Raw genomic sequence first — 25,728 nt, forward strand, 5'->3', positions numbered from 1 at the left:
CCCCAGCGCGCCTCCTAGGCGACCCCTGGCCCCACCCACGCCGAAGCCGGCCCGCGCCCATCTCCACGCCCCAACCGACACCACGCAACATCGCCCTAGCGCCTTTCGGGGCGTCGCCGCGCAGGTTGCGCCGCCTCCGATTGGCCAAACGCGGCATAGCGCCATCTCGGCCTACCGCGCGGTGCGCGCCCTCATTGGCCGGCGGCGGCAGGAGCAGGGGTGGGGGGCGGGGCCAGCACGCGGGGCGCGCGGGACGGGCGGACTCGCGCCTGAGCCCCGCCTCTGGTACCTCGTCTGGGCCGAGCCCGCCCAGGCGGCTGAGACGCGTGGGGCCCGGCGGCGAGCGGGGGCGCGCGACGGTTACTCTGGTTACTGGGGCCGCGCAGCGCTGGGGAGAGCCGCCGCCTGCGAGGGATGCTGGTGAGGAGGCCGTCGGGAGCCGCCGCCGCCGTCTGAGGGAGGTACCCTGGAAACCGCCTTTCATAGGTGGGGAAGCGCAGTCGCGGTGGGCGCGTCTAGGGGGCCAGCGAAGCGGGAGGCCTCTAAGTCGCGAGGTTGGGGCTGCACTGCCCTGGAGCCGCACTCTTGAGTCCGAGGCCATCTTTTGTTGGAGAAGGCGTCGGCGTTTTTTCGAGGTTGGGCTGTACAGTGTCTCCGTCCGCGGAAAAAGAAGCCTCTGAGCCCGCGCCGGCCCGCAGTCCCCGTGCCTTCCGGCCGCTGCTCGCCATCGCTGTCGCCAGAGGCGAGGCCACGTTTCCCCCAGTGCCGAGGTGTCTTTGTGATCCTCGCTCCACTCCCATTCCCTTCTGAAAGGGCACCTGCTCTTGGTGAGAAAAGAAATTATAGCACGAAGAGCCAGTATCAGAAGAGTATCCATCACCCGCAGCAACCGCTCAGGGAACACCATCAAAAAAGAAAAAAAGGGCATATCTGGATTGCCTGGGCGAGGAGGAGCAAGTCTGCTCGGGAGCTGTTGCAGCAGGCGATTTTTAAATACTGCTTTCTACGTCCTATACAACTTGGCTTCACATACTTTTACACTAACTTTATATGATTTTTAAAAACTGGTCTGATCGGACTTCTCGTCCTGGGACACTGTTTACTGGAGTCTGGCCGGCTTCCCGTGCTCCTCTTGGTACCGCATTTTGGGGAGAACCTTAAACCCACCCGAGCAGAGAATCTCCGCCTTGACCGGTGCCATCAAAGAAGCCTTGGAACCATGTGGACTTTTCTGGGCATTGCCACTTTCACCTATTTTTATAAGAAGTTCGGGGACTTCATCACTTTGGCCAACAGGGAGGTCCTGTTGTGCGTGCTGGTGTTCCTCTCGCTGGGCCTGGTGCTCTCCTACCGCTGTCGCCACCGAAACGGAGGTCTCCTCGGGCGCCAGCAGAGCGGCTCCCAGTTCGCCCTCTTCTCGGATATTCTCTCAGGCCTGCCTTTCATTGGCTTCTTCTGGGCCAAGTCCCCCCCTGAATCAGAAAATAAGGAGCAGCTCGAGGCCAGGAGGGTAGGTTGATTTCAAAGCGGGCAGATGAATGAGTGTCTTATTTAGGAGTAGGATTGGGTTCACTCAAATGTAAGTTTTATTTGAATTGCAAAAGGCGGCAGGTTAGATGCTTGTATAAATTCTCATGTTATTTTTTATTTTAAACTCTTTGCTATGCCTTGGTTACATCTTTGACCTTCTTAAGAATGAGTGAAAACATTTGTTTCATTTAGCATTGGTTGAGCCTCAGATGGAGGTTGGATATTTGATTATGAAAGATGGAACGAAATGTTAGAATTTCATTTTGAAGGAGAACAACCACTTTTCATGATAAAAAAGTTTTTTAAAAATTCTTGGGTAAGGATTGGATTTGTGCCTGAGGAAGAAAGAAACGTGCTGCGGGTAAGTCCACTGCTTGTAAGAAGTGACAGCTGACTGGGGAAAGTGACAGAACAGTTTGAAAAGCAGGCAGAAGGAGAATTCTCAACATTTTGAGGCGTTGGGCTCAAAGTCCTCCTCCCCCGAATATTGGAGCATTGAGTAAATGCTTGTAGTAATGTCCTAACATAAAGGCCAGGTCTTCAAATAAGGGTGTAGTTGGGATTCCTGCAAAGGGAGCAGAGGCGGCCAGTGGGAGAAGATGAGGGGGAAGAGTTTAGGCCAGATCATTTAGGGCATGTTGGCAATGAGTGTTTGGGCTTTTTCCCAAGAGTTCTCCCAAGAGCACTGGAGGATTTTAAGTATGGGAGTAACTTTATTTGATGTTTACTTTTAAAAAAATTTTTGTTTTTTTGAGACAAAGTCTCGCTCTGTCACCCAGGCTGGAATGCAGTGGCGTGATCTCGGCTCACTACAACCTCCGCCTCCCTGGTTCAAGGGATTCTCGTGCCTCAGCCTCCCAAGTAGCTGCGATTACAGGTGCACGCCACCACTCCTGGCTAATTTTATTTTTTGTATTTTTGTGGAGACAGGTTTCACCATGTTGGCTAGGCTGGTCTCGAACTCCTGACCTTAAGTGATCCGCCCGCCTCAGCCTCCCAAAGTGCTGAGATTACAGACGTGAGCCACCGCGCCCGGCCTGACTTTTACCTTTTAAAAAGAACATTGCAGTTGCTGTATGGAGAATGGGTTGTAGGCGTACAAGAATGGAAGCAGGGCTATCAGGCAAGAGACTATAGCAGTAAACCCACACTTGCTTTTTAAATTTTTGCGCCACCATTTCTGAATGTGAGATCTTTGGCAAATTGCTTAATTTCTGTGAGAATCTGTTACCTTTCCCATTAGACGGGAATGGCACCACCCTTGCCGGTAGTTAATACCTAGTCTATAACCGCCTGATAATAGTAGCTGTTAATATTGGCCTAGAGGTAATATACATCTCTTAGGATGAGCCTTATGAATAGCGCTGAGTTCAGTGACATGGTGCATGGGTTTGAGGAATGGGAAAGGAGGGAGAGAGAATCCTTAATGTTTAATTTGAACTCCTTCGTATTGTGGTCTGAAATAATTTCCCTTAAGGTCACTGAGCTCTAGTTCAGGTGGCTGGAATGCTGTTCCTGTTTTCATGCTGTGTAGAGAAATTTTGGAGTAGGAAAATTGGGTTACCAGCAATCAATATTGGTTCCATTTTGTGAACGCCCCAGGCTTTCTCTTTATTTTTTTGTGAACCAGGGAGTTGTTAGATTGTGATCTATTGAGGACTAAGCTCCCATTAGTGCTTACTCTACTGATCAGGCTCTGCAAGGCCTGTTTTCCTCCAGAGCTCTCCTCTCAGGGTGTGTGTGTGTGTGTGTGTGTGTGTGTGTGTGTGTGTGTGTGTGTATAAAACAGGAAAAACTTATGAAGAAGCACATTTTTGGTTAAGATGACAAAAGGGGCTTGTCTTGCCCCCTACAGTAATTTAAATATAGTCAGTTCTGGCCATTAAGACATACTAATGGGAAGAGTAGAATATTGACATCTTTCCATAGTAAAGGACAGAAAAGTATTTTTCTAAGAGAAATTTAAATAAAAAGAACAGACAAATTCCCAGTCCACTATAGAGGTAAAAGAATGCTGGGTGGATATTAGAATCACAGAGTAAAGTTCTAAAGGATTTTAGGCTTCATCTTCCTTTTTGCTTGATTATTTTTTAAAAACCCCTTCAAATGGCATTTAGTCTTACCTTAATCATTAAGGTCAGAGAACTTAAGGAAGGTGGTTCCATGCAATTCTGTATCTGAAATGTATTCAAATGTGTGAATCCACCTACCAAGAAGAAATACTACAAAATTGAATTGTTCATTTTAAAAAGCCAGTGTGCACTATTGTTCTTAGTGGTTATAAATCTCTCAAAACAAGAGTTTGCATCTTTTTATGATCAAAGTTAAAGTTTTGTTGTCAGTTCGGCCAGTGATAGGTTTAATGTTTTTCCTTGTTCCTTTTTTGGGGACCAAATGTTTGACTAGGATCTCTTAGAGTATCAGGATGGGGAAAAAGGGATAAATTAAATATGTGCTTATATGTTAAGGACCAAAATTGTAAACAAGTCAAATCTAAGGGTCAGCATGAGTTATTTGTTCTCTTGTAATTTTGTTTAGATAATCTTCAATTAATAGATTGGTAGGCAGGATTTGACAATCCTTTTGTCATATAAAAGTGATATTAAGATAGATTTTTCAAATGAAAATCCAGAAAGAGAAAATAAAGATGAATAATGAAAATATCTAAGGCCACGCGCGGTGGCTCACGCCTGTAATCCCAGCACTTTGGGAGGCTGAGGCAGGCAGATCACCTGAGGTCAGGAGTTCAAGACCAGCCTGACCAACATGGAGAAACCCAGTCTCTACTAAAAATTAGCTGGCCATGGTTGCACACGCCTGTAATCCCAGCTACTCTGGAGGCTGAGGCAGGAGAATCGCTTGAATCCAGGAGGCGGAGGTTGCAGTGATCCGAGATTGCGCCATTGCACTCCAGCCTGGGCAACAAGAGCAAAACTCAGTCTCAAATAAACAAACAAACAAAAAAACAAACAAAAAAAAGAAAATGTCTAAAAGGTGTTGAATAGTTTGTAACACGAAGTCAAATCAGAAGTTGTAAGTGATTTGCATCTTGTCAATTCCCAGGATATATTTGAAGAATTTAGTTATTAATGGTACAGTTTGCCCTATAAGTCGTCTTTGAAGCCCCTTATGAGCATTTATTATATTCGGCCCAGTGTGGATTTCTAAATATGTCTGTATAACATTTTCCAAATATCACATTTAGAAAACAGTAAATATTTAATTTTACTGGGATAATATGACACACTTTTATTTAACGAATATTTTGATATCATTGATTTTTATATATTATCTAGATTTTAAAATGTAACAATTTGTTTGGTTTGATAATATTTAGTATTTAGCTTTAGCCTAGTATGCAAAAGTCCAGTGTGTCCACATAGCAGTAGCATGATTTGAATCTAGCAAATCTGGATACATAGTTTACCTTTCTTTTTTTTAAACAGCGCAGAAAAGGAACCAATATTTCAGAAACAAGCTTAATAGGAGCAGCTGCCTGTACATCAACATCTTCTCAGAATGACCCGGAAGTTATCATCGTGGGAGCTGGCGTGCTTGGCTCTGCTTTGGCAGCCGTGCTTTCCAGAGATGGAAGAAAGGTGGCAGTCATCGAGAGAGACTTAAAAGAGCCTGACAGAATAGTTGGAGAATTCCTGCAGCCGGGTGGTTATCATGTTCTCAAAGACCTTGGTCTTGGAGGTACGTTCATATTGATTTTCAGGAGAGTTACATGGTATAAACAAGCACTCTTCATTTAGACCATCCTATGACCAGTAAGAAGGTATTCCATTTTACTTTCATTTATAAAATTTTCTATACTCATTTACCAACAAATTTGCATGAAAATGAGAGCAAAGGATAAAATAAGCATTTAATAGTATGATTAGATGTGAATTAGACTTAATGAGATATAATAAAATGGCCAAAAGATTGTAGTGGTCAAAATTAAGGACTGGAAAATCCTAGAATGAGGGCATTAAATTTTGTGAAAGGCAAAGGGAACTGTCATTTGTAGAGGGTATGTTGTATACTTGTTACGGTGTTATTACGTAGAATCTTTTATTTAAGCACCATTCATCCATTCAACCAGTGCTTTTTAAGCACTGACTATTCATTTAGGAAATATTTATGCACTGTCTACTTTGTGTGGGGATGGGGTGGTGGGGTGGGGTGGGGTGGGGAAGGTGGGAGAGAGACAAAGAAGCAAGCCCTCCCCTGTCTTTTTTTCCAAGGGCACTAATCCTATCATGAGAGTCTACCCTCATGGCCTAATCACCTCCTAAAGGCTCCATCTCCAAATATCACATTGGGAATTAGAGTTTTAGCTTAGGAATTTTGGGAGGACACAGACATCCAGTCAATACCGTATTTGAACATTTTATGTCACTAATATATATACTAGAGTCCACTTTTTCACTTGACAGAAACATATTTCGAATACTGTTAACCATTGTTTATCATTATCATTTTAAGCCCAAGCATAGTTGTTTTTCAGTTGACTTCATAATGTACTTGACTTTTCAAACTTAGATGAATGTTTAGGTTATTTTCAGTTATCCTTTTTTAGATAACCCTATAGTGAACCTATTCTTGCATGTAACTTTAAAGATTATTAAATATTATATCTTTAGGATGAATTTCTTACATGGATTTCCAAGAGTAAGATTATTACATCGAAGGATGCTAATTTCTTCATGGTTCTTGATAATTATTTTTATATTTTCTAAAATATAATATTAGTTCATAGTATCACCAGTAATATATGAATTTATCAGTTTTATCATAATCTCGTCAGTGATTTTGATGGTGTCCTATTGTTTCAATTTTTACTTAATTTTTTTATCGTTTGAACATTTTTTCTGATTTGTTCACTGTTTCTATATTGCTTTATATGAATCATCCATACATGTTTTTGTCCATTACTATTGGCATCTTAATATTTTTCCAGTGGTTTTTAATGAGTAAATTTTATTATATATACATGTATTAATCTTTTGTTCTATTTCATATGTCTTTCCCCAAGTATTGTTTTAGTTTTTATTTTTAAAATTAATTTTTTAACTTTCTAATTTTCAGTTGGCACTTTAAAAATGTTATATTTTCTATTGAAAGTTTTTTCTTTTTCAACTGCTTTTGCTGCTTTAGATTTAAGAAAGCAATTTTTACATGATTCTGATGAATTCAATGTTTTGTTTGCTGCCATTTAAATTATTTGATGTACTAAAAAGTTCTTTGCAGTTTGTCCTGAGTCAATTTTGATGGATAGTATGTAATCATCAACAGTTGGGGGATAACTCTGCCCTCTCCATTTGGTTTGGAAAATCTACTTTTTCATATATTCAGTCATTATATATAAATTGGGGTTTTTTTTTTGAGTTTCCATACTGGTTTTCTTTTCTTTTTATTTCTTTTTGGTGACAGATCTACATATTGATACATCGAAAGAAGTGTTAAGAAGGACTGAATGTGTTCCTATGTCTTTATGGCAGAACAGGTTTACTCAGGAGAGGATTATGGTTTATTTCATGTTGCATTTTCTTTCTGAAGTGAAGTGGAATTACAGACCTGAAATAGTTATGTTTTTATCTTTAAATGATATTACAGATTTGCTAAGACTCTCATTGACTTCCAGAAGCATCATGGTTTCTGAAATAGTTACATTAGTTTTGTTCAGTTCTCCAGATTTGAAGGCAGAGACTCATTTTTGATGTGTGTGTGTCCTCTTTGGTTCTTAGTTTAATGCTGGGTGTGTTAACAGAATTGATTGTTTTGAACTCGATTGCTTTGCAGATACAGTGGAAGGTCTTGATGCCCAGGTTGTAAATGGTTACATGATTCATGATCAGGAAGCCAAATCAGAGGTTCAGATTCCTTACCCCCTGTCAGAAAACAATCAAGTGCAGAGTGGAAGAGCTTTCCATCACGGAAGATTCATCATGAGTCTCCGGAAAGCAGCTATGGCAGAGCCCAAGTAAGACCACAGTTTCAAATATATAATTACTAAAGAATCAATACATTTAAATTTGACCTTTGTACAAATAAGATTTTATAGATTTTAATGAATTTTTGGGGCATAGTTCTAGAACATATGTATATTAAAATAAACTGTCAGAAGAGTGTTAGATATTCAGTGCTTTTGTTAAGAATATCATATAGAGAATTTTCCTTTGACATGGAACTATGAAGAGTTCTCCTTTGACTAAATGAAAATTACATAATTTTTATGTGATTGGAATTTAGAGGATATATTTGTAACTAGGCGTAAGTCCATTTGTGCACATTTTGGAGTTTGGGTTTGTGGTTATGATACTTTCTATTAGAAGTCAGGATACAAAACTGCAAGGAGAAACCCGTTTCATTCTCACTAAAGACCCAGTCTGTTAGGACTGGCTTCTTCTCTTGTTTATTAACTTATATTTACCAATAACCTTTAAAACACTAACTGAAGAAGTTTTAAGCATGAGAATCCTCGTGTGACTGACACAGACTAAAGTATTGACAAAGCAAATGAAGAAGTCAGTGGACTTATCCTTCGGACTAAAAAGACTTGATATCCATGGAAGAAGAGTATGTTCATGGTATGAAAATGGAAAAATCAGCCAGGCGCGGTGGCTCATGCCTGTAATCCCAGCACTTTGGGAGGCTGAGGTGGGCAGATCACGAGGTCAGGAGTTCGAGACCAGCCTGGCCAATATGGTGAAACCCCATCTCTACTAAAAATAAAAAAATTAGCCAGGCGTGGTAGCACGCACCTGCAGTCCCAGCTACTTGGGAGGCTGAGGCAGGAGAATTGCTTGAACCCAGGAGGTGGAGGTTGCAGTGAGCCGAGATAGCGCCACTGCACTCCAGCCTGGGTGACAGAGCAAGACTCTGTCTCAAAAAAAAAAAAAAAAAAAAGAAAATGGAAAAATACTCCCAAATATAAAGATTATAAAAATTACCTGTGATCTTTCTGACTAGAAATAATTAGTCTTTTTTTTTTTTTTTGAGACCGAGTCTTGCTCTGTCACCCGGGCTGGAGTGTAGTGTTGCAATCTCGGCTCACTGCAACCTCTGCCTCCTGGGTTCACGCAATTCTTCTGCCTCAGCCTCCCGAGTAGCTGGGATTACAGGCACATGTCACCACGCCTGGCTGATTTTTGTATTTTTAGTAGAGACGGACTTTCACCATGTTGGCCAGGATGGCCTTGATCTCCTGACCTTGTGATCCGCCCACCTTGGCCTCCCAAAGTGCTGGGATTACAGGTGTGAGCCACCACGCCCGGCCAGAAATAATTACTCTTAACAGTTTGCAGGATGCATTCCAATTCTTGTTTTCCCCTCTGTGTATGAGGGTATGTAAAGTTTCTCTGCCTATATTTTATTTTTTAACAAATTAAGATAAAAATCCAATGTTACTTTTTAAGATATTTTTAAAATCATTACATTAGTAATATGTATTAAATGTTGATAAATTAGAAAATAAAAACCACACATTGGACACGTGTTTGCACACACATGCATGTCCAGTTTATATGGATAAACTGGAGATAAGGAATTTATATTTAATTTAAATTGCTGAAGTGTGCTGCTTTAGAAATGTATTTTTTTTTATTCTTTAGTGCAAAGTTTATTGAAGGTGTTGTGTTACAGTTATTAGAGGAAGATGATATTGTGATGGGAGTTCAGTACAAGGATAAAGAGACTGGAGATATCAAGGTGAGAAATGCCAAATGTCACCTCTTCCTAAGAGATGTTGTTTTTCCTGCCTTTTCACTTACCCCTTTAAAAAAGTAGGCTTACCAGTTTACATGTTGAGTATCTCTTATCTGAAATGCTAGGGATCAGAAGTGTTTCAGATTTTTGATTTTTTTCAGATGTTTGCATTATACTTAACAGTTGAGCATCTCTAATCTGAAAATCTGAAATTTGAAATGATCCAATGAGTATTTTCTTTGTCACATTGCTGCTCAAAAAGTTTTTGAGTTCAAATTTTTGGATTAGAGATACTCAGCCTGTGTTATTTAACAGATGGACTGAGTTCTTTCTAAGCCCTATGCAACAGGATGGGTTTCAGATTGCAACACATTGTTCTTTAGAGGACCTCAGAATGCTATGCAAAAACTTTTTAAACAGAACTAATATGAATAGTTTTTGAAACTGAGTAATACATCAGCAGAGAAGCAGAGGGGAACTAGCAGGGGAAAGAAGGCAAGATTCAACAAAATAAATGATTCAGGTAAAATGAGCAATTTAACTCAGGCAACAGTACGAGAATCTTTTTAAAAACAATTTATCCTTTTATTTTATTTTATTTTTTATTTTATATTATATTTAATTTCATTTCATTTATTTTTATTTTTATTTTATTTTTTGAGATGGAGTTTCACTCTTGTTGCCCAGGTTGGAGTGCAATGGCGCGATCTCGGCTCACTGCAACCTCCACCTCCCGGGTTCAAGCGATTCTCCTGCCTCAGCCTCCTGAGTAGCTGGGATTACAGACATGCTTCACCGCATCCGCCTAATTTTGTATTTTTAGTAGAGACAGGGTTTCTCCATGTTGGTCAGGCTGCTCTTGAACTTCCAACCTCAGGTGATCTGCCCACCTCAGCCTCCCAAAGTGCTGGGATTACAGGCGTGAGCCACTGCGCCTGGCCAATTTTTCCTTTTTTTAAAAAAAATTTATCATAGTAAAAAACATGTAATTCTGGACTGCTCCCCATAGGGTTACTACCTCTTAGAAATTGTACTCTAATGAAGGTGACTGGAATGTTCTCTCTGCTCATATTGTAGTATTATAAATACATGTAGTCATTTGTACAAAAATTCTTCTAAGCCCTAGCTGCTGACTAAAAGCACTATATGAAGTTCGAAAACTTTAGAATGAAAGAATCTGGCTAGTCCCTGGAATTTGTAATGAGAGTCACTGCTCTGTGTTACATGCCTGCCTTGTAGTTGTTTCCCCCATTGTCTGTCAAAGTGGAGAGTAATCCCAGATGGTTTGCATGGGAGGGCTACAAAGGGAGATCATCCTCAGGGACTCAGAGGAAGTGTCTAAACACTGCTCATGCGTTATCTGAAGCCCACATAACAGTTTCTTCAATAGTATTATCTTCAACTACTCTCTATAATGCTATCTGATAATATATCTAAATCTCTTCACACACATTTTTTAAGAATGGCTTTTTTTTACTGTGTGTTTCTAACTACTAAACTGAGTAGTCTTCATTTCTGTTATAGGAACTCCATGCTCCATTGACTGTTGTTGCAGATGGGCTTTTCTCCAAGTTCAGGAAAAGCCTGGTCTCCAATAAAGTTTCTGTATCATCTCATTTTGTTGGCTTTCTTATGAAGGTACTGTAGGAGTGTGTTATTGTAATTTCAATAAAAGAAACTTGAAATTTGAAAATTATTAAAGCATTTTCTTTTTATTTTTTTAGAATGCACCACAGTTTAAAGCAAATCATGCTGAACTTATTTTAGCTAACCCGAGTCCAGTTCTCATCTACCAGATTTCATCCAGTGAAACTCGAGTACTTGTTGATGTTAGAGGAGAAATGCCAAGGAATTTAAGAGAATACATGGTTGAAAAAATTTACCCACAAATACCTGGTAAGAAATACCATCTTCAGTTCTTACAAAAGCTGTGTCTAAAATAGGCCAGAGATAAGGATGGCAGGTGAAACATTCATCCAGTCAACCAGATAGTCTGGAACTGAACTATTTAAACTAGCACATAAAAAAAGCAAAACAAACTCCCAAATTAAAAAAAAAAGTTTCGGGCTGGGCACAGTGGCTCATGACTGTAATCCCAGCACTTTGGGAGGCTGAGGTGGGCAGATCACCTGAGGTTGGGAGTTCAAGACCAGCCTGACCAACATGGAGAAACCCCGTCTCTACTAAAAATACAAAATTAGCCAGGTGTGGTGGCACATGCCTGTAATCCCAGCTACTCAGGAGGCTGAGGCAGAAGAATCACTTGAACCTGGGCGGCAGAGGTTGCAGTGAGCCGAGATCGCGCCATTGCACTCCAGCCTGGGCAACAAGAGCGAAACTCCGACTCAAAAAAAAAAAAAAGTTTTGATTTGTTTTTGTCACATAATAGCATAATTTTTAGAAAAATTGTTTTTATTGGCGTATATGGTATTTTTAAAGGTAGCCTCTGGACAGGAATCTGTCTCTGAATTCTTTAAATATCTCTTATACCTAAATATTTTTGTGCTTGGTTTTTGTAGTAATGATAGCTACCATTTCCTGAATGCTTACTATAAAGTGTTTAGCAAACATAATTTCATTTAATCTATGTAACCACTCTGTGAGGTAGGCATTATCATTCTCATTTTACAGATGGGAGAACTAAGGTTCAGAGAGATTAGTTAGCTCCTGCAAGTATAAACTATTAGTAGTGGCAGAACCACCAGGGTTGATATCAGGTCTGTCTAGCTCATATGTGCCTGTTTGAATAGACATGTCCTGTCCGCAGAATGTGAGAATTGTAAGGGATCTTCAGGATCATGTTAGTTTTGAGTTGAATATAAAGGCTTCATGAGATTTAGATAGCTTTGTGAAAACATTAATAAAAATTACTTTTTCACAAATCTAAAGTTTTCAAGGTACAGTTTTTAGGATCTTTTTTTGAGAATGCGATGATATAGGAAAGAAAGGTAAAAAAAATTTAAGAATTTTGATAAAATTGAAGGGAAACCCTGATTGTCAATTATGATATGATTAGAGTAATAGGAAACTATTTTTGGTATGAGTACATTCTGTTTAAATATTCCATTTTTTTCACGTTATTTTTTAAACTAAGTGAAACCACTTTAGTAACAAATTATTAACAGAAATGAAGTGAAATGAAGTGGGCAAACTTAGATTTTAAATAATGTCATTTTCAACATGTACATGGAAACATTTCAATAAATTTTCATTTAGTTAAGCCACTTTTGAAGCTTTAAGATGGGGAAATTACAAATATTTATGAAAAGGGTCATCCATTACCTGATATTTTTAGCATTTATTTTTCTTTTATTGTAAATGTGGTGGTTTTTCTTTTTCTTTTTTCCAATCCAGAGGTTAATTGGAGTAGACTGCCCTGAAATTATGGAGAGAAACCATTGGTAGGTTTATATTAATATTAGTTAGATTACCAAGATTCTACTCCTTAATATGAATGGAATAATTTTTAACAGAGGCTTCTTCTGCTCCTCTATTCCCAGATCACACTGGGAATTGTATGACAGTTCATTTTCTATGTAAGTAGCACAGAAATTTAAAGCTTGCTTGGAAGTATCTCAGAGATGAGCTGATCCAACCATTTCATTTTTATAGATGAAGAAATTGAAGCTCAGAGAGGTAGGGCTGGCCTCAAATTCTTTTTCTAGTGTACATACCCTCCTGCTGTTTGTGAATTGGTAGTGTATTTCATCTGATTACAAGAATAATACATATTAAATATTAAATGTGACAGTAGTCTGTTAACATTTGGAAGAAAGGTAGGTGGTTTTCTCCCTGTTTCATTTCATCTGAATTTGCCTCATTGTTTTTTCATTCAGTTGTATGTATGTTTATATTAATGTTCTCTTAGATTCCTTAGTCGTTCCTTAGCATTAATAGCTAAGTGCTCAATAATTTTATTAATGAAATAATTAGTTCTTGATTTATCACAAGGGATATATGTAACAACCATAACAGATGTATAGTAGGTATTTGTTTATACTTGATAAGAAAATATGTGATACTTTGAAATTAAAGTGTTATAACCCATTTCTTTGGGTGGGTGGGATTTATTGCAGATCACCTGAAAGAACCATTCTTAGAAGCCACTGACAATTCTCGTCTGAGGTCCATGCCAGCAAGCTTCCTTCCTCCTTCATCAGTGAAGAAACGAGGTATTACTTTTTGGGCTTATTTTATAAAGGAATCAATATTCCAAATGACAAATGCATGATTAAATTTATACTGTTAGGAATAACATCTGGGACAGATAGTTTGTTACTGTGGATTAGTGCATCATTAATACCAAAATTAGTTTTATGATCTATTTAGTTATTAACATTGAGTGTATAGAAGTACTATGCTAGTCAGGGAAACAACAGGTAAAAAACTGACCTTGACCTAGAGAAGGCAATTTTCTTTTTTTTTTTTTTTTTTTTGAGACGGAGTCTTGCTCTGTCACCCAGGCTGGAGTGCAATGGCGCAATCTCGGCTCACTGCAAGCTCCGCCTCCCGGGTTCCCGCCATTCTCCTGCCTCAGCCTCTCCGAGTAGCTGGGACTACAGGCGCCCGCCACTGCGCCCGGCTAATTTTTTGTATTTTTAGTAGAGACGGGGTTTCACCGTGGTCTCGATCTCCTGACCTCGTGATCCGCCCACCTCGGCCTCCCAAAGTGCTGGGATTACAGGCGTGAGCCACCGCGCCCGGCCGAGAAGGCAATTTTCTACTTAGGAATGTAGACAGATAATTTTACAACACTGTTGATAAATTTTGTAATAAAACCCACAGATTCAGTGTCAAGGAGTGTGCAGAGCAGGGAGGGAAGCTTGTGAAATGGGAGGGGTAGTTAGGGAGGATGTTGTTCAGGAAACAGTGGAAACAAAGGACCTTGGACCTGGAGGATGAGTGGGAGTTCATGAGGTGGACAGTAAGATGAGGAACTTCTAGGTAGATGGAATAACATTGCCAAGGGATGAGAAATGGTGGCACTTTCAAGGAACTCAAGCAGTTTCCTATGGCAGGAGTATAGGGTGGGTGTCAGAGTGGTAAACAGACCATTAACATTTAATCTTACAGACAATGGAAAGTCATTTGAAGTGTTTTCTTGTTACTAACTTTATTGATATGTAATTCACAAATCAGTTTGCCCATTTAAAGTGTACAGTACAGTGATTTTTTTAGTATATTCACAGTGTGTGCATCACTACCACAATCAAATTTAGAACATTTTTATCTTGCCCAAAGAAACCCTGTACCCATTGGTATTCACTCCCCATTTCCTCCCAACACTCAGCCCTAGGCTACCCCTAATTTACTTTCTGTGTCTAGATTTGCCTATTTGGGATGTTTCCTAAAGGCATTGTATAGTAAAGCCCTTTGGAACTGGCTTTTCCTTTAGCACAATGTTTTTGAGGTTCATTCATGTTGTAGCATGTTTCAGTTCTTCATTTGTTTTTATGGCCAAATAATCTTCCATTGTGTGGCTATATTACATTTTGTTTAGCCATTCATCAATTGATAGATATTTGGGTTGTTTCTACTTTTGGTTATTACAAGCAATGCTGCTATGAACATCTATGTGCGAGTTTTTGTGTGGACATATATTTTCATTTTTCTTGGGTATATACCCAAGAGTGGTATTCCTGGCTTACATAGTAGTTCATGTTTAACATTTTGAGGAGCTGCTAGACTTGTTTTCCAAAATAGCTGTCCCAGTTACATTTCCTTTCAGCAGTGTGTGAGTTCTAATTTCTCCATATCCTTGTCAGTGAACACTTGTATTATCATTGTGTGCATAGCCATCCTAGTAGGTGTGAACTAGGCCTTTTATCATTGTGCTTTTGATTTGCATTTCTCTCATAGATAATGATGTTGAATATCTTTTTTTTTTTTTTTTTTTTTGAGACGGAGTCTCGCTCTGTCACCCAGGCTGGAGTGCAGTGGCGCAATCTCGGCTCACTGCAAGCTCCGCCTCCCGGGTTCACCCCATTCTCCTGCCTCAGCCTCTCCGAGTAGCTGGGACTACAGGCGCCCACCACCACGCCCGGCTAATTTTTTTGTATTTTTTAGTAGAGATGGGCTTTCACCGTGGTCTCGATCTCCTGACCTCGTGATCCGCCCTCCTCGGCCTCCCAAAGTGCTGGGATTACAAGCGTGAGCCACCGTGCTCGGCCTGAACATCTTTTCATATGCATATAGGCCATTTGTTGTTTGGAGAAATGTATATTTAGACTTTGCATATTTTTTTAATTGGGCAGATTTAACATTTATTTATTGTTGAGTTTCAAGAGTCCTTTATATATTTTACATACAAGTCCCTTATTAGATATGTGATTTGCAAAATTTTTCTCATTCTGTGGGTTTTCTTTCCTTTCTTCTTGATGGTTTCCATTGAAGTACAAATGGTTTAAATTTTCATGTTTATTTTTTCTTTTGTTGCTTGTGCTTTCGATGTCATATTTAGGAAGCCTTTGTCCAATCTAAGGTCAAAAAGATTTACTCCTATATTTTCTTTTTCTTTTTCTTTTTTTTTTTTTTTTGAGATGGAGTTTTGCTCTTGTCGCCCAGGCTGGAGTGTGATGGTGCGATCTTGGCTCACTGCAACCTCCGCCTCCCAGGTTCAAGCAATTCTCCTGCCTCAGCCTCCTGAGTAGCTGTGATTATAGGTGCTCGCCACCATGCCCAGCTAATTTTTGTATTTTTAGTAGAGACGGGGTTTCACCATGTTGGTCAGGCTGGTCTCAAACTCATGACCTCAAGTGATCCACCCACCTCAGCCTCCCAAAGTCCTGGGATTACAGGCGCGAGCCACCATGCCTGGCCCGTTACTCCTGTATTTTCTTCTAAGAGTTTTATAGTTTTACCTCTTAAATTTAGGTCTTTGATCTATTTTGAGTTGAATTTTGTGTTTGTTGAGAGGAAGTGGTCCAGCTTGATTTGTTTGTGTGTGGATATTCAGTTGTCCCAGTATCATTTGTTGAAAAGACTACTTGTTCCCCAGTGAATTTTCTTGCCATTGTGGTCAAAATTCCCTTGACTGAAAGGTAAGGGTTTCTTTCAACAATATTTTGTAATTTTCAGAGTGTAAGTTTTGCATTTCTTTTGTTAAATTTATTCTTAAGTATTTTACCTTTTTTGATACTTTTGTAAATGGAATTGTCTTAAAGAGGCAGTGGTGTGATTAGACTTTTATTTCAGGAATATACTCTGACATTTTTGTGGAGGATGGTTTGGAGGAAAGTCCAGTAAAACATATACTAAGATTAATTATTCTGTCAGTGATGATAAAAGGCCAGAACTAGGGTTGTAAAATGAAAGGTAATGAATAAGTTTGGGTAATATCTAGGACTAGGATGTAGAATGTACAAAACGTGATGATTTGGATATTGTAATAAGAGAGTGAAATCTCTTGATGTAAATTCTAGGTTTCTGGCTTAGATAGTTTTGCCAGCCATTTGCTGACATAGGAACAGGAAAAGGAGTTAATTGGGTTTTCTTTCTTTTTTCTTAGTTTGTCTTAAAGGTTTGCTGATTTTATCTTTTCAAAGAACCAACTTTTCATTTTGTTATCTTTTGTATTTTTTTCATTTCATTTATTTTGGCTCTGATCTTTTATTATTTTCTACTAATTTGGGGTTTGGTTTGCTCTTGCTTTTCTGGTTGAGATGCACTGTTAGGTTGTTTATTTGATGTTTTCCTGCTTTTTTGATGTAGGCACTTACTGCTAAAAACTTTCCCTTTAAGTATTGCTTTTGCTGTGTCTCACAGGTTTTATATAGTCTTTGCATTTTTATTTCTATCAAATTTTTATATTTACTTCTTAATTTCTTCATTGACCCACTGGTCATTCAAGAGCATATGGTTTAATTTCCATGTGTTTGTATAGTCTCCAAAGTTCCTCATAGTACTGATATCTAGTTTTATTCCATTGTGGTTAGAGAAGATACTTGATATGATTTCAATTGTTTTTTGAATTTTTTAAGCCTTGTTTTGTGGCCTACCCATGATCTATCCTTGAGAATGATCCATTTGCTGAGGAGGAGAAGAATGTGTATTCTGCAGTTGTTGGATGAAATGTTCTGTGAAATTTGTTAGGTCTGTTTGGCCTGTAGTCCAGATGAAGTCTGATGTTTCTTTGTTGTTTATCTGTCTGGATGATCTATCATTGCTGAAGGTGGGGTGTTGAAGTCTCCAGCCATGATTGTGTTGGGGTCTATCTCCTTAGCTCTAATAATATTTCCTTTATATATCTGAGTGCTCCGGTATTGGGTGCATATATAATTGTTACATCCTCTTGCTGAATTGACTCCTTTATCATTATATAATGACCTTCTTTGCCTCTTTTTATAGTTTTTGTCTTGAAACCTATTTTACTGATGTAAATATCACTACTGCTCTTTTTTGTTTTCCATTTGCCTGGAATATCTTTTTCCATCTCTTCATTTTCAGTCTCTGTGTGTCTTTATAGGTGAAGTGTGTTTATTTTAGGCAACAGATCGTTGGTTCTTTTTTTAAATCCATTCAGCCACTTTATGCCTTTTGAGTGGAGTTTAGTCCATCTACATTGAATGTTATTATTGGTAAGTTCGTACTATTGCCATTTTGTTATTTGTTTTCTGATTGTTTTGCTGTCTTTTCTTCCTTCCTGTTTCCTTTTTGTGAAGGTAATTTTCTCTGGTAGTATGTTTTAATTTCTTGCTTTTAATTTTTTTGCCTACCTCTTGTAGGCTTTTGATTTGAAATTACCATGAAACTTGCAGATCATATCTTATAACCCATTATTTTAAACTGATGACACAGACAAGCAGAGAAAACTAATAAAAACTCTATACTTTATCCTCCTTGCTTTTTAACTTTTGTGAGTTTTGTACCTTCATGTAATTGCATACTGCTCGTTAATGTCCTTTCCTTTTAGATTGAAGAACTCACTTCGGCATTTCTTGTGGGAAAGTCTGGTGTTGATGAAGTCCCTCGGCTTTTGTTTGGGAAAGTCTTTATTTCTCCTTAATGTTTGAAGGATGTTTTCACTGGATATACTATTATAGGATAAAAGTTCTTTTCCTTCAGCACTTGCAGTGTGTCTTGCCCCTCTCTCCTGGCCTGTAAGATTTCCACTAAGTCTGCTGCCAGACATACTAGAGCTCCATTGTTTGTTGTTTCCTTTCTCTTGTTGCTTTTAGGATCTTTTCTTTATCCTTGACCTTTGGGAGTTTGATTATTAAATGGCTTGAACTAGTCTTGTTTGGATTAAATCAATCACCAATCCTTGCTTGGTGTTCTGTAGCCTTCTTGTGCTTGAATATTGATATCTTTCTCTAGATTTGGGAAGTTCTCTGTTATTTTTCTTCGAATAAACTTTCTACCCTGATCTTTCTCTCTATCTCCTTTTAAAGGCCAAGAACTTAGATTTGCTCTTTTGAAGCTATTTTCTAGATCTTGTAGGTGTGCCTCATTCTTGATTATTCTTTTTTCTTTTGTCTCTTCTGTGTATTTTCAAATAGTCTATTTTCAAGCTTACTAATTCTTTCTTCTGCTTGATCAGTTCTACTGTTGAGATTCTGCCATGTTCTTCAGTAACTGAATTTTTTATCTCCAGAATTTCTGCTTGATTCTTTTAAATTATTTCAGTTATTTTGTTAAACTTATCTGATAGCATTCTGAGTTCCTTCTCTGTGTTGTCTTGAATTTTGCTGAGCTTCTCCAAAACAGCTATTTTGAATTCTCTGAAAGCTCACAGCTCTGTTACTCTGGGATTGGTCACTGGTGCCTTATTTATTATTGTTAATTTAGTGAGTTCATGTTTTCCTGGATGGTTTTGATGACTGTGGATGTTCGCCAATGTCTGGGCATTGATGAGTTAGGTATTTATTGTGGTCTTCGGAGTCTGGGCTTGTTTGTATTCATCCTTCTTGGGAACGCTTTCGAAGTATTCAAAGGGAAGTGAGTGTTGTGATCTAAGTCTTTGGTCATAGCAGCCGTATCTGTATTAGGGGGCACCCCAAGCCCAGGGAACATTGTGACCCTTGCAGACTTGTAGAAGTACCGCCTTGGTGGTCTTGGGTAATATCTGGGAGAATTCCCTGGATTACCAGGAAAAGAACTCTTGGTTCTCTTCCCTTACTTTCCCCCAAACAAATAGAGTCTGTCCTTCCATGCTGAGCTGCCTGGAGCTGGGGGGGGACGGGTGACACAAGTATGCCTGTGGCCACCACCACTGGGCGTGTGCCGAGTCAGACCTGAAGCCAGTACAGCACTGGGTATTGGCGAAAGGCTTGTGGCGATGACTGCCTGGTCACCGCTGATGTTCCCTCAAGACTCAAGAGTTCTACAGTCAGCACAAATCCAGCCAGGCTTGTGCCCTTCCCTTGAGGGCAGTGAGCTCCTGGGGGCCCAGGACTGGTCCAGAAATGCTGTCTGGGAGCCAGGGCCTGGAGTTGGGAACCCTAGGAATCTACTTGGTGCTCTATTCTACTGCAGCTGAGCTGGCACCCAAACCTCAAGATATATTCCTTCCCACTCTTCCCTCTCCTTTCCTCAAGCAGAAGGAGCCTCTCCCCATGGCCACCAGTGCTCCAGGCCTGCAGTGAGTACTGCCTGGCTGCTGCTGGTGTTCACTCAAGGCTCCAGGGCTCTTCAGTCAGCTGGAGGTGAATGCCGCCAGACCTGGGTCTCTCCCTTCAGGACAACGGGCTCCCCTCTCACCCAGGACGGATCCAAAAATGCTGTCCAGGTGCCAAGACCTGGAATCAGGGACCCCAGGAACCCACTTGGTGCGCTGTCTCACTGGCCAAGCTGGTACCCAGGCTGACTTTTGGTTCTTACGAAGGTGCTTTCCTGTGTGGGAGGGGGATGATCGCCAGAGGACTTGCTTTGTATACCTGGATACCTGTAGATTCTTTTTATTTTCTTCATATTTTAAGGAGGCCTTATAAATGTATTGACATTGTTGGATTTGTCATTAGGTTTGTATATGAGCTTCATGAGGGCAGAGGCCATACTCTTGTTATTACTGTATCCCCAGTGCCTGGCCACCTATTAGGTACCCAATATTGATTCAAACAACTCTTGAATTTTTGCCTCAGCAAATTTTAATAATGATTTGTTTCCATGTATTTTCACATTTTTCTTATTATTAGCTTACATCAGTAATCTTTATACATTGAGTTGTCCTTTTCTCTTTGTTTTGTCTCAAGGGATGCTCTAAGATAAAATCTTCATTACCTCTCTTCATAGGTGTTCTTCTTTTGGGAGATGCATATAATATGAGGCATCCACTTACTGGTGGAGGAATGACTGTTGCTTTTAAAGATATAAAACTATGGAGAAAACTGCTAAAGGGTATCCCTGACCTTTATGATGATGCCGCTATTTTCGAGGTAAGATCAATTATTTTGACAAAAATGTCTCAAAATGGATTTATTTCTGGGGGTTAAGAGCAGTGGGGCTCTGATGGGGAGATCTGTACTAAGGAACCTGATGCTTTATAATAGCTCTTAGGCATCTTGCTTAGGCTTAAAGAACCTGACTTGCAACCTGCGAATCTTAGAGAATTTGTAAATTTGAATATTATGTAACACTCGATTGCTATGGGCCACTTAGCTCATAGTGGTTGTAAATTTAGCTTCAGTGTCATATAACCCATTGCTCTGAAGGTGATTTTTTTTTTGTAAATGATAAACATAAGGCAATATTACTTGCAGATAGTCCTTAGAAGGATAACTATCAGTTTGAGGGGATTATAAACATCAGTTTGTGCTTTTTTATCCTTACCATATAATAAATGAGCTATTTCTTTTTTAGGCCAAAAAATCATTTTACTGGGCAAGAAAAACATCTCATTCCTTTGTCGTGAATATCCTTGCTCAGGCTCTTTATGAATTATTTTCTGCCACAGATGGTAAGTGTAGACACTTTATGAATTATTTTCTGCCACAGATGGTAAGTGTAGACAGAGCACCAGTATTACTCAATTGCAGACTTTTAGCATAGGAAAGGAATAAACAAGTTAGTGATTTGTTCAGAAATAAAAATGTTACCTGAGTTTGCTAACTCCCAAGTTGGTGGTTTTTTAAAAATTCCATTTTGAGCAATAGTTGTAGTTTTAGTTTTAGTTTGGAAGGCAGTGGAATTTCCTTAGACAACATTAATAGCAATGCCTCAGTAACATGCATTATTTTGAATTCCTCTGGTGCAGACTAGATCATGCTTGTCCCCACACACAAAAGATAGTGATGGAAGGTGTTTTTGGCCATATATTAAAAGGCAATGTAGTCTTTTTCTTCCTAACACTAGTTTCAATTTCTTTTTAAAGTAGTATTTTATAATGAATACAAGCTGTTAATCTTGTCCCTGTTAAAAAGCACAAGTAACAATGCATTCATCCTTTACTTATTTGGACTATTTTGATGCTTTTGTTTCTGTTTCCATATTATAGAGAGGTCACGGTCAATGTATATATTAGAGAAAACACAACTTAGCAGAAGCAGTGTTAGAAATGGAGGAAAAGAGGCCAGGCGAAATGATTCATGCCTGTAATCCCAGCACTTTAGGAGGCCAAGGCAGGAGGATCACTTAAAGCCAGGAGTTTCACAGCAGCCTGGACAATAAAGCAAGACCCCATCTCTACAAAAAATTAAAAGATTAGCAAGACATGGTGGAGTGTGACTGTAGTCCCAGCTATTTGGGAGGCAGAGGTGGGAGGATCACTTAGGGCCAGGGGTTTGAGGCTACAGTGAGCTATATACAGTGAGCTAAATACAGTGAGCTATATGAAGTGCCACTGCACTCAGCCTGGGCAACAGAGTGAGACTCCATCTTCTAAAACAAACACAAAATTAAAAGAAATGGAGGAGAAAAGGCAACTGTGCCACCTCCTCACCACAGCAGTGTACACATCAGTTTAATAGTAGGTTAATGAAACTAGGCTTTTCAGTTTTCAAGAATAAATACTGACTCAAATGCCACTACTCTAGTATATTTGCAACATAGCTATTTGTTTGATCTGGCTGAGGCCCTAGTGATAAGTGCTGTGGTTATAATTACAAAAGATGATACAATAAAAATGCTTTCTGTAGCCTCTATAACCATTAACTCTTCCTAAGGAAAAAAAAAAAAAACCCCACCAATCTCACTGGTTGTGATTTTTCCAAACAAATTTCTCTTGCTAAATTGGCATAGAGGTTAAAATGGCTGGTTGGGCAAATGAAAGTAATTAAGTTTAGAGTTTTGGGCAAATAAAAAGAAAAGAACTAAGTTTAGAGTTTTGGGCAAATAAAAAGAACTAAATTTAGAGTTTTTCTGAGCTCTTCTTTCTAAGCTTTTCTAACTTCTTGAGTTCTTACATTATGAATTTAAATCTACCAACAAAACAACATTTTTTAAAAGTTACAAGATTGGAGGAGGAAAGACCTTTATTGGAGCAAAAGTTTACCTGTTGCATCCTTTACTTTTTAAAACCTGTTGTAAAGAAAAATCTGGGCATACCTGAACAGAACATTGATTCTAAATGGTTAAAAAGGTTATCAATTGATTACACTACATTGTGAGGGTTTTATGAGTTACTTTGAAAGGTATTAAAAACTTTATAGATATAAGGAATTATTATTTATCGCTACTCACAGCTCTTTTCTCTTGATAATTTACTGCTTAGAGATACTGGTTGGACATCTTAGAGACTGGGAATTTGGTTTCTAGAATTGTGTTAAAAAGAGCTTCCAAAGTATTTTGCATCACTTAATGCATTAACAGCAAAATCAAGGAAGTACCTTTTAAACAACTCTTCCAAGAACTAAATATTAGTAGTTATTTACTAACAGAAAAAAGTTTATTCATATTTATATTACTCTCCATAATGCTGATTATGGAATTTAAAAGAAATCCTGGTTGTTGAAATTCTAGGACTAGATATTTAAAAATTATCTGCAAGATGTAGCGTTTGTTATTTCTCATTTTTTCTGACATATCATTAGCATCCTACATAAGTGTGTACACATATTTGATTTATTTTACAATTTTGTTTTAGATTCCCTGCATCAACTAAGAAAAGCCTGTTTTCTTTATTTCAAACTTGGTGGCGAATGTGTTGCGGGTCCTGTTGGGCTGCTTTCTGTGTAAGTTGTGATGGCACAGAGGATACAAATCTGCCAGATTTTCTTAGGACTGTTCAGTTGATGAATTACTGCAAATCTTTCTTCCTTACACATTTTGATATTTTATTATCTATATTAGTATCCCAATGAGAAGGTGGCCCAAAGAAATGAAGAAACGCAATATTTAGTACTGTTTTCTTTCTAGGTAACAGCAGTTAAAGATGGTGGTAGAGGAAGCTATAACCCTTGATTAAAATAGAAGCTTGTTTTTTGCCTATGGATGTATCCGTTATGTTCTGGTCTGTGGGAGCCAGGAATAATTGAGAAATTTTAATTTAAGAATTAGTTTCATTGAAGTACAGGGACTTATACAACCCAGTATTAGTTTTGAGCGTACAGACATATGTGGAACTGTTCTTGGAAGGTCTACAAAGTGAAATCTATCGAGTTATTTCACAAAGTGATCCTTTGAGTCATTTCTCATGAACCTATAATCTGAATGTTAATACTGGTATTTTTAAAAGCCCTACATCCCAACAGACCAGGCCATCTAGGTATTTCAGCGTGGTGTCTCAGGTTGAGTAAACAAAACAGCTACAAATATATGACTTATGTAAACTAGAGTTACAGGAGTTATTAGCTTCTCTGAAAGGGATATAGTCTAAGTATTATTTTTTTCTTTAAAAAAAAAAAAAAGCAGGGGGGGGGTTTGCTCCTGCCATCAAACTTAACATGCAGTCATATTTGTAAAGTCCTCTAAAATGTAGAATGTTTGATACAGAATTATGATGCTTGGGTAAAAAAAAAGTAGGATGTTTGTTGAGCTTCATAGATTATATGTAATGGGAACCTTTGGAGTAAATTTTAGTTTCTGAGTCTTACCAATATGTATTTTTTTCTATTACAGATTGTCTCCTAACCCTCTAGTTTTAATTGGACACTTCTTTGCTGTTGCAATCTATGCCGTGTATTTTTGCTTTAAGTCGGAACCTTGGATTACAAAACCTCGAGCCCTTCTCAGTAGTGGTGCTGTATTGTACAAAGCGTGTTCTGTAATATTTCCTCTAATTTACTCAGAAATGAAGTATATGGTTCATTAAGCTTAAAGGGGAACCATTTGTGAATGATATTTGGAACTTACCAAGTCCTAAGAGACTTTTGGAAGAGGATGTATATAGCATAGTACCATACCACTTATAAAGTGGAAACTCTTGGACCAAGATTTGGATTAATTTGTTTTTGAAGTTTTTTGTATATAAATATGTAAATACATGCTTTAATTTGCAATTTAAAATGAAGGGGTTAAATAAGTTAGACATTTAAAAGAAATGATATCATAAATTAGTGCTAATACTGAGGAAAACTACAGTTTTTCTTTTGAATTTAGTATTTGAGATGAGTTGTTGGGACATGCAAATAAAATGAAGAATGAACATCCGTGTCTTTGTTTCTTGTGGGCTCGTTTACATAGCTTCATGATAATGAAAAAGAAAACCAAAGTGGGATGAAAAGTGCAGAGGGAAACCTGTTCTATTAAATAACTGGGGAAGTTGCCTTAATGTCTTGACCTTGATTTCCTCATCTATCCAGTGAAGCAATTTGATAAGGTTATTTTCTTTAAAAAAAATTACTTATTTATTTTATTTTGGGGCTGTGACTCAGATTTGAACCAAAAGGTTCTTTGCTGAGTTCTCTGAAAATACCAGATTCTGACAGGAAAGGCAATCAAGGGCTTTATAAAAGTTCCACTGTATAACAACATTTATAAAGCAGCCCAGGATGACATCAAGAAACAGTGACTGAACAAATAAGCACTTGTAATACCCGGCATAATACCTTAAAATCCATTAGGATTTACTGAGTTTATCTACAGTAAATTTGAAGAGCCTATGGATGTTCAAAGGGTATCATAAAAGTTCAGTAAATCTCCAAATACCATGAAAGTAAATTGTTACTTCTGAAAGAGCAGTAAAATATAACCTGGCAAATTAAGTTACTACTTGAGATTCTAACAGGGCTAATATAACTTATAAAGCTTTTACAATAACAATTTCAATTTTTAAGTTCTTTCAGTTGAGAAGAATTCTTCACTGGCCAAATCACTAGCAAAATCAGTTTCAAACATCACTGCCTTGTTTTAGCAGAGCATATGGTGGACCCATTTGCTTGGTTTCGTAAGATTCCCATCTAACTGACCCTAAACTTCTATTTTCTGGTTAAAAACTCACTTTCCCAGATCTGGCCTTCTTAGCAGTTAGCTTTCTTTTTCGAGAACAAAGATCTCACTTCATGTGGTTATTGTTAACAAGATTACAAATGAAAAATAACAAGGTATCTTTGACATATAGATGTTCCCACACACCATCTTTGCAGGGGTTGAGACTTCCAAGCTCCCTACATACCAAGCAACAGTCCTCTT

At 38.5% G+C, this 25,728-nt stretch overlaps 2 protein-coding genes across 3 annotated transcripts in view; one reads left to right on the forward strand and one right to left on the reverse strand.

The window, feature by feature from the left end:
- Nucleotides 1-319: 319 nt before the first annotated feature.
- On the forward strand, nucleotides 320-24,742 carry SQLE (squalene epoxidase). Its single transcript, XM_012508233.2, has 11 exons — nucleotides 320-1,510; nucleotides 4,977-5,229; nucleotides 7,321-7,501; nucleotides 9,132-9,228; nucleotides 10,750-10,863; nucleotides 10,950-11,121; nucleotides 13,302-13,397; nucleotides 20,455-20,597; nucleotides 21,022-21,118; nucleotides 23,243-23,330; nucleotides 24,217-24,742. Exons 1-11 carry the CDS (start codon nucleotides 1,220-1,222, stop codon nucleotides 24,407-24,409), a joined length of 1,725 nt encoding a protein of 574 aa, XP_012363687.1. The 5' UTR covers nucleotides 320-1,219; the 3' UTR covers nucleotides 24,410-24,742.
- WASHC5 (WASH complex subunit 5) overlaps nucleotides 5,144-25,728 on the reverse strand; it is an 89,655-nt gene continuing 69,070 nt past the window's right edge. Inside the window, exon 30 of one of the 2 annotated variants that reach the window (XR_004026218.1) lies at nucleotides 5,144-5,294. The gene's annotated coding sequence lies outside the window, so the exon portion shown is untranslated. Of the gene's footprint in view, nucleotides 5,295-12,558; nucleotides 12,602-25,728 lie in introns of those variants that run through there. The other variant, XR_004026219.1, reaches the window with a different exon arrangement.

This window comes from Nomascus leucogenys, chromosome 16 (assembly GCF_006542625.1).
Source record: "Nomascus leucogenys isolate Asia chromosome 16, Asia_NLE_v1, whole genome shotgun sequence".
NCBI classification, from domain to species: domain Eukaryota; kingdom Metazoa; phylum Chordata; class Mammalia; order Primates; family Hylobatidae; genus Nomascus; species Nomascus leucogenys.

Excerpts from the sequence above, each read along its gene's own strand:
- SQLE (XM_012508233.2), top strand. The coding sequence starts at position 1,220 with ATGTGGACTTTTCTGGGCATTGCCACTTTCACCTATTTTTATAAGAAG. Across the intron at positions 1,511-4,976 it reads AGCAGCTCGAGGCCAGGAGG|CGCAGAAAAGGAACCAATAT; the intron begins GTAGGTTGATTT and ends TTTTTTAAACAG. Across the intron at positions 7,502-9,131 it reads GCAGCTATGGCAGAGCCCAA|TGCAAAGTTTATTGAAGGTG; the intron begins GTAAGACCACAG and ends TTTATTCTTTAG.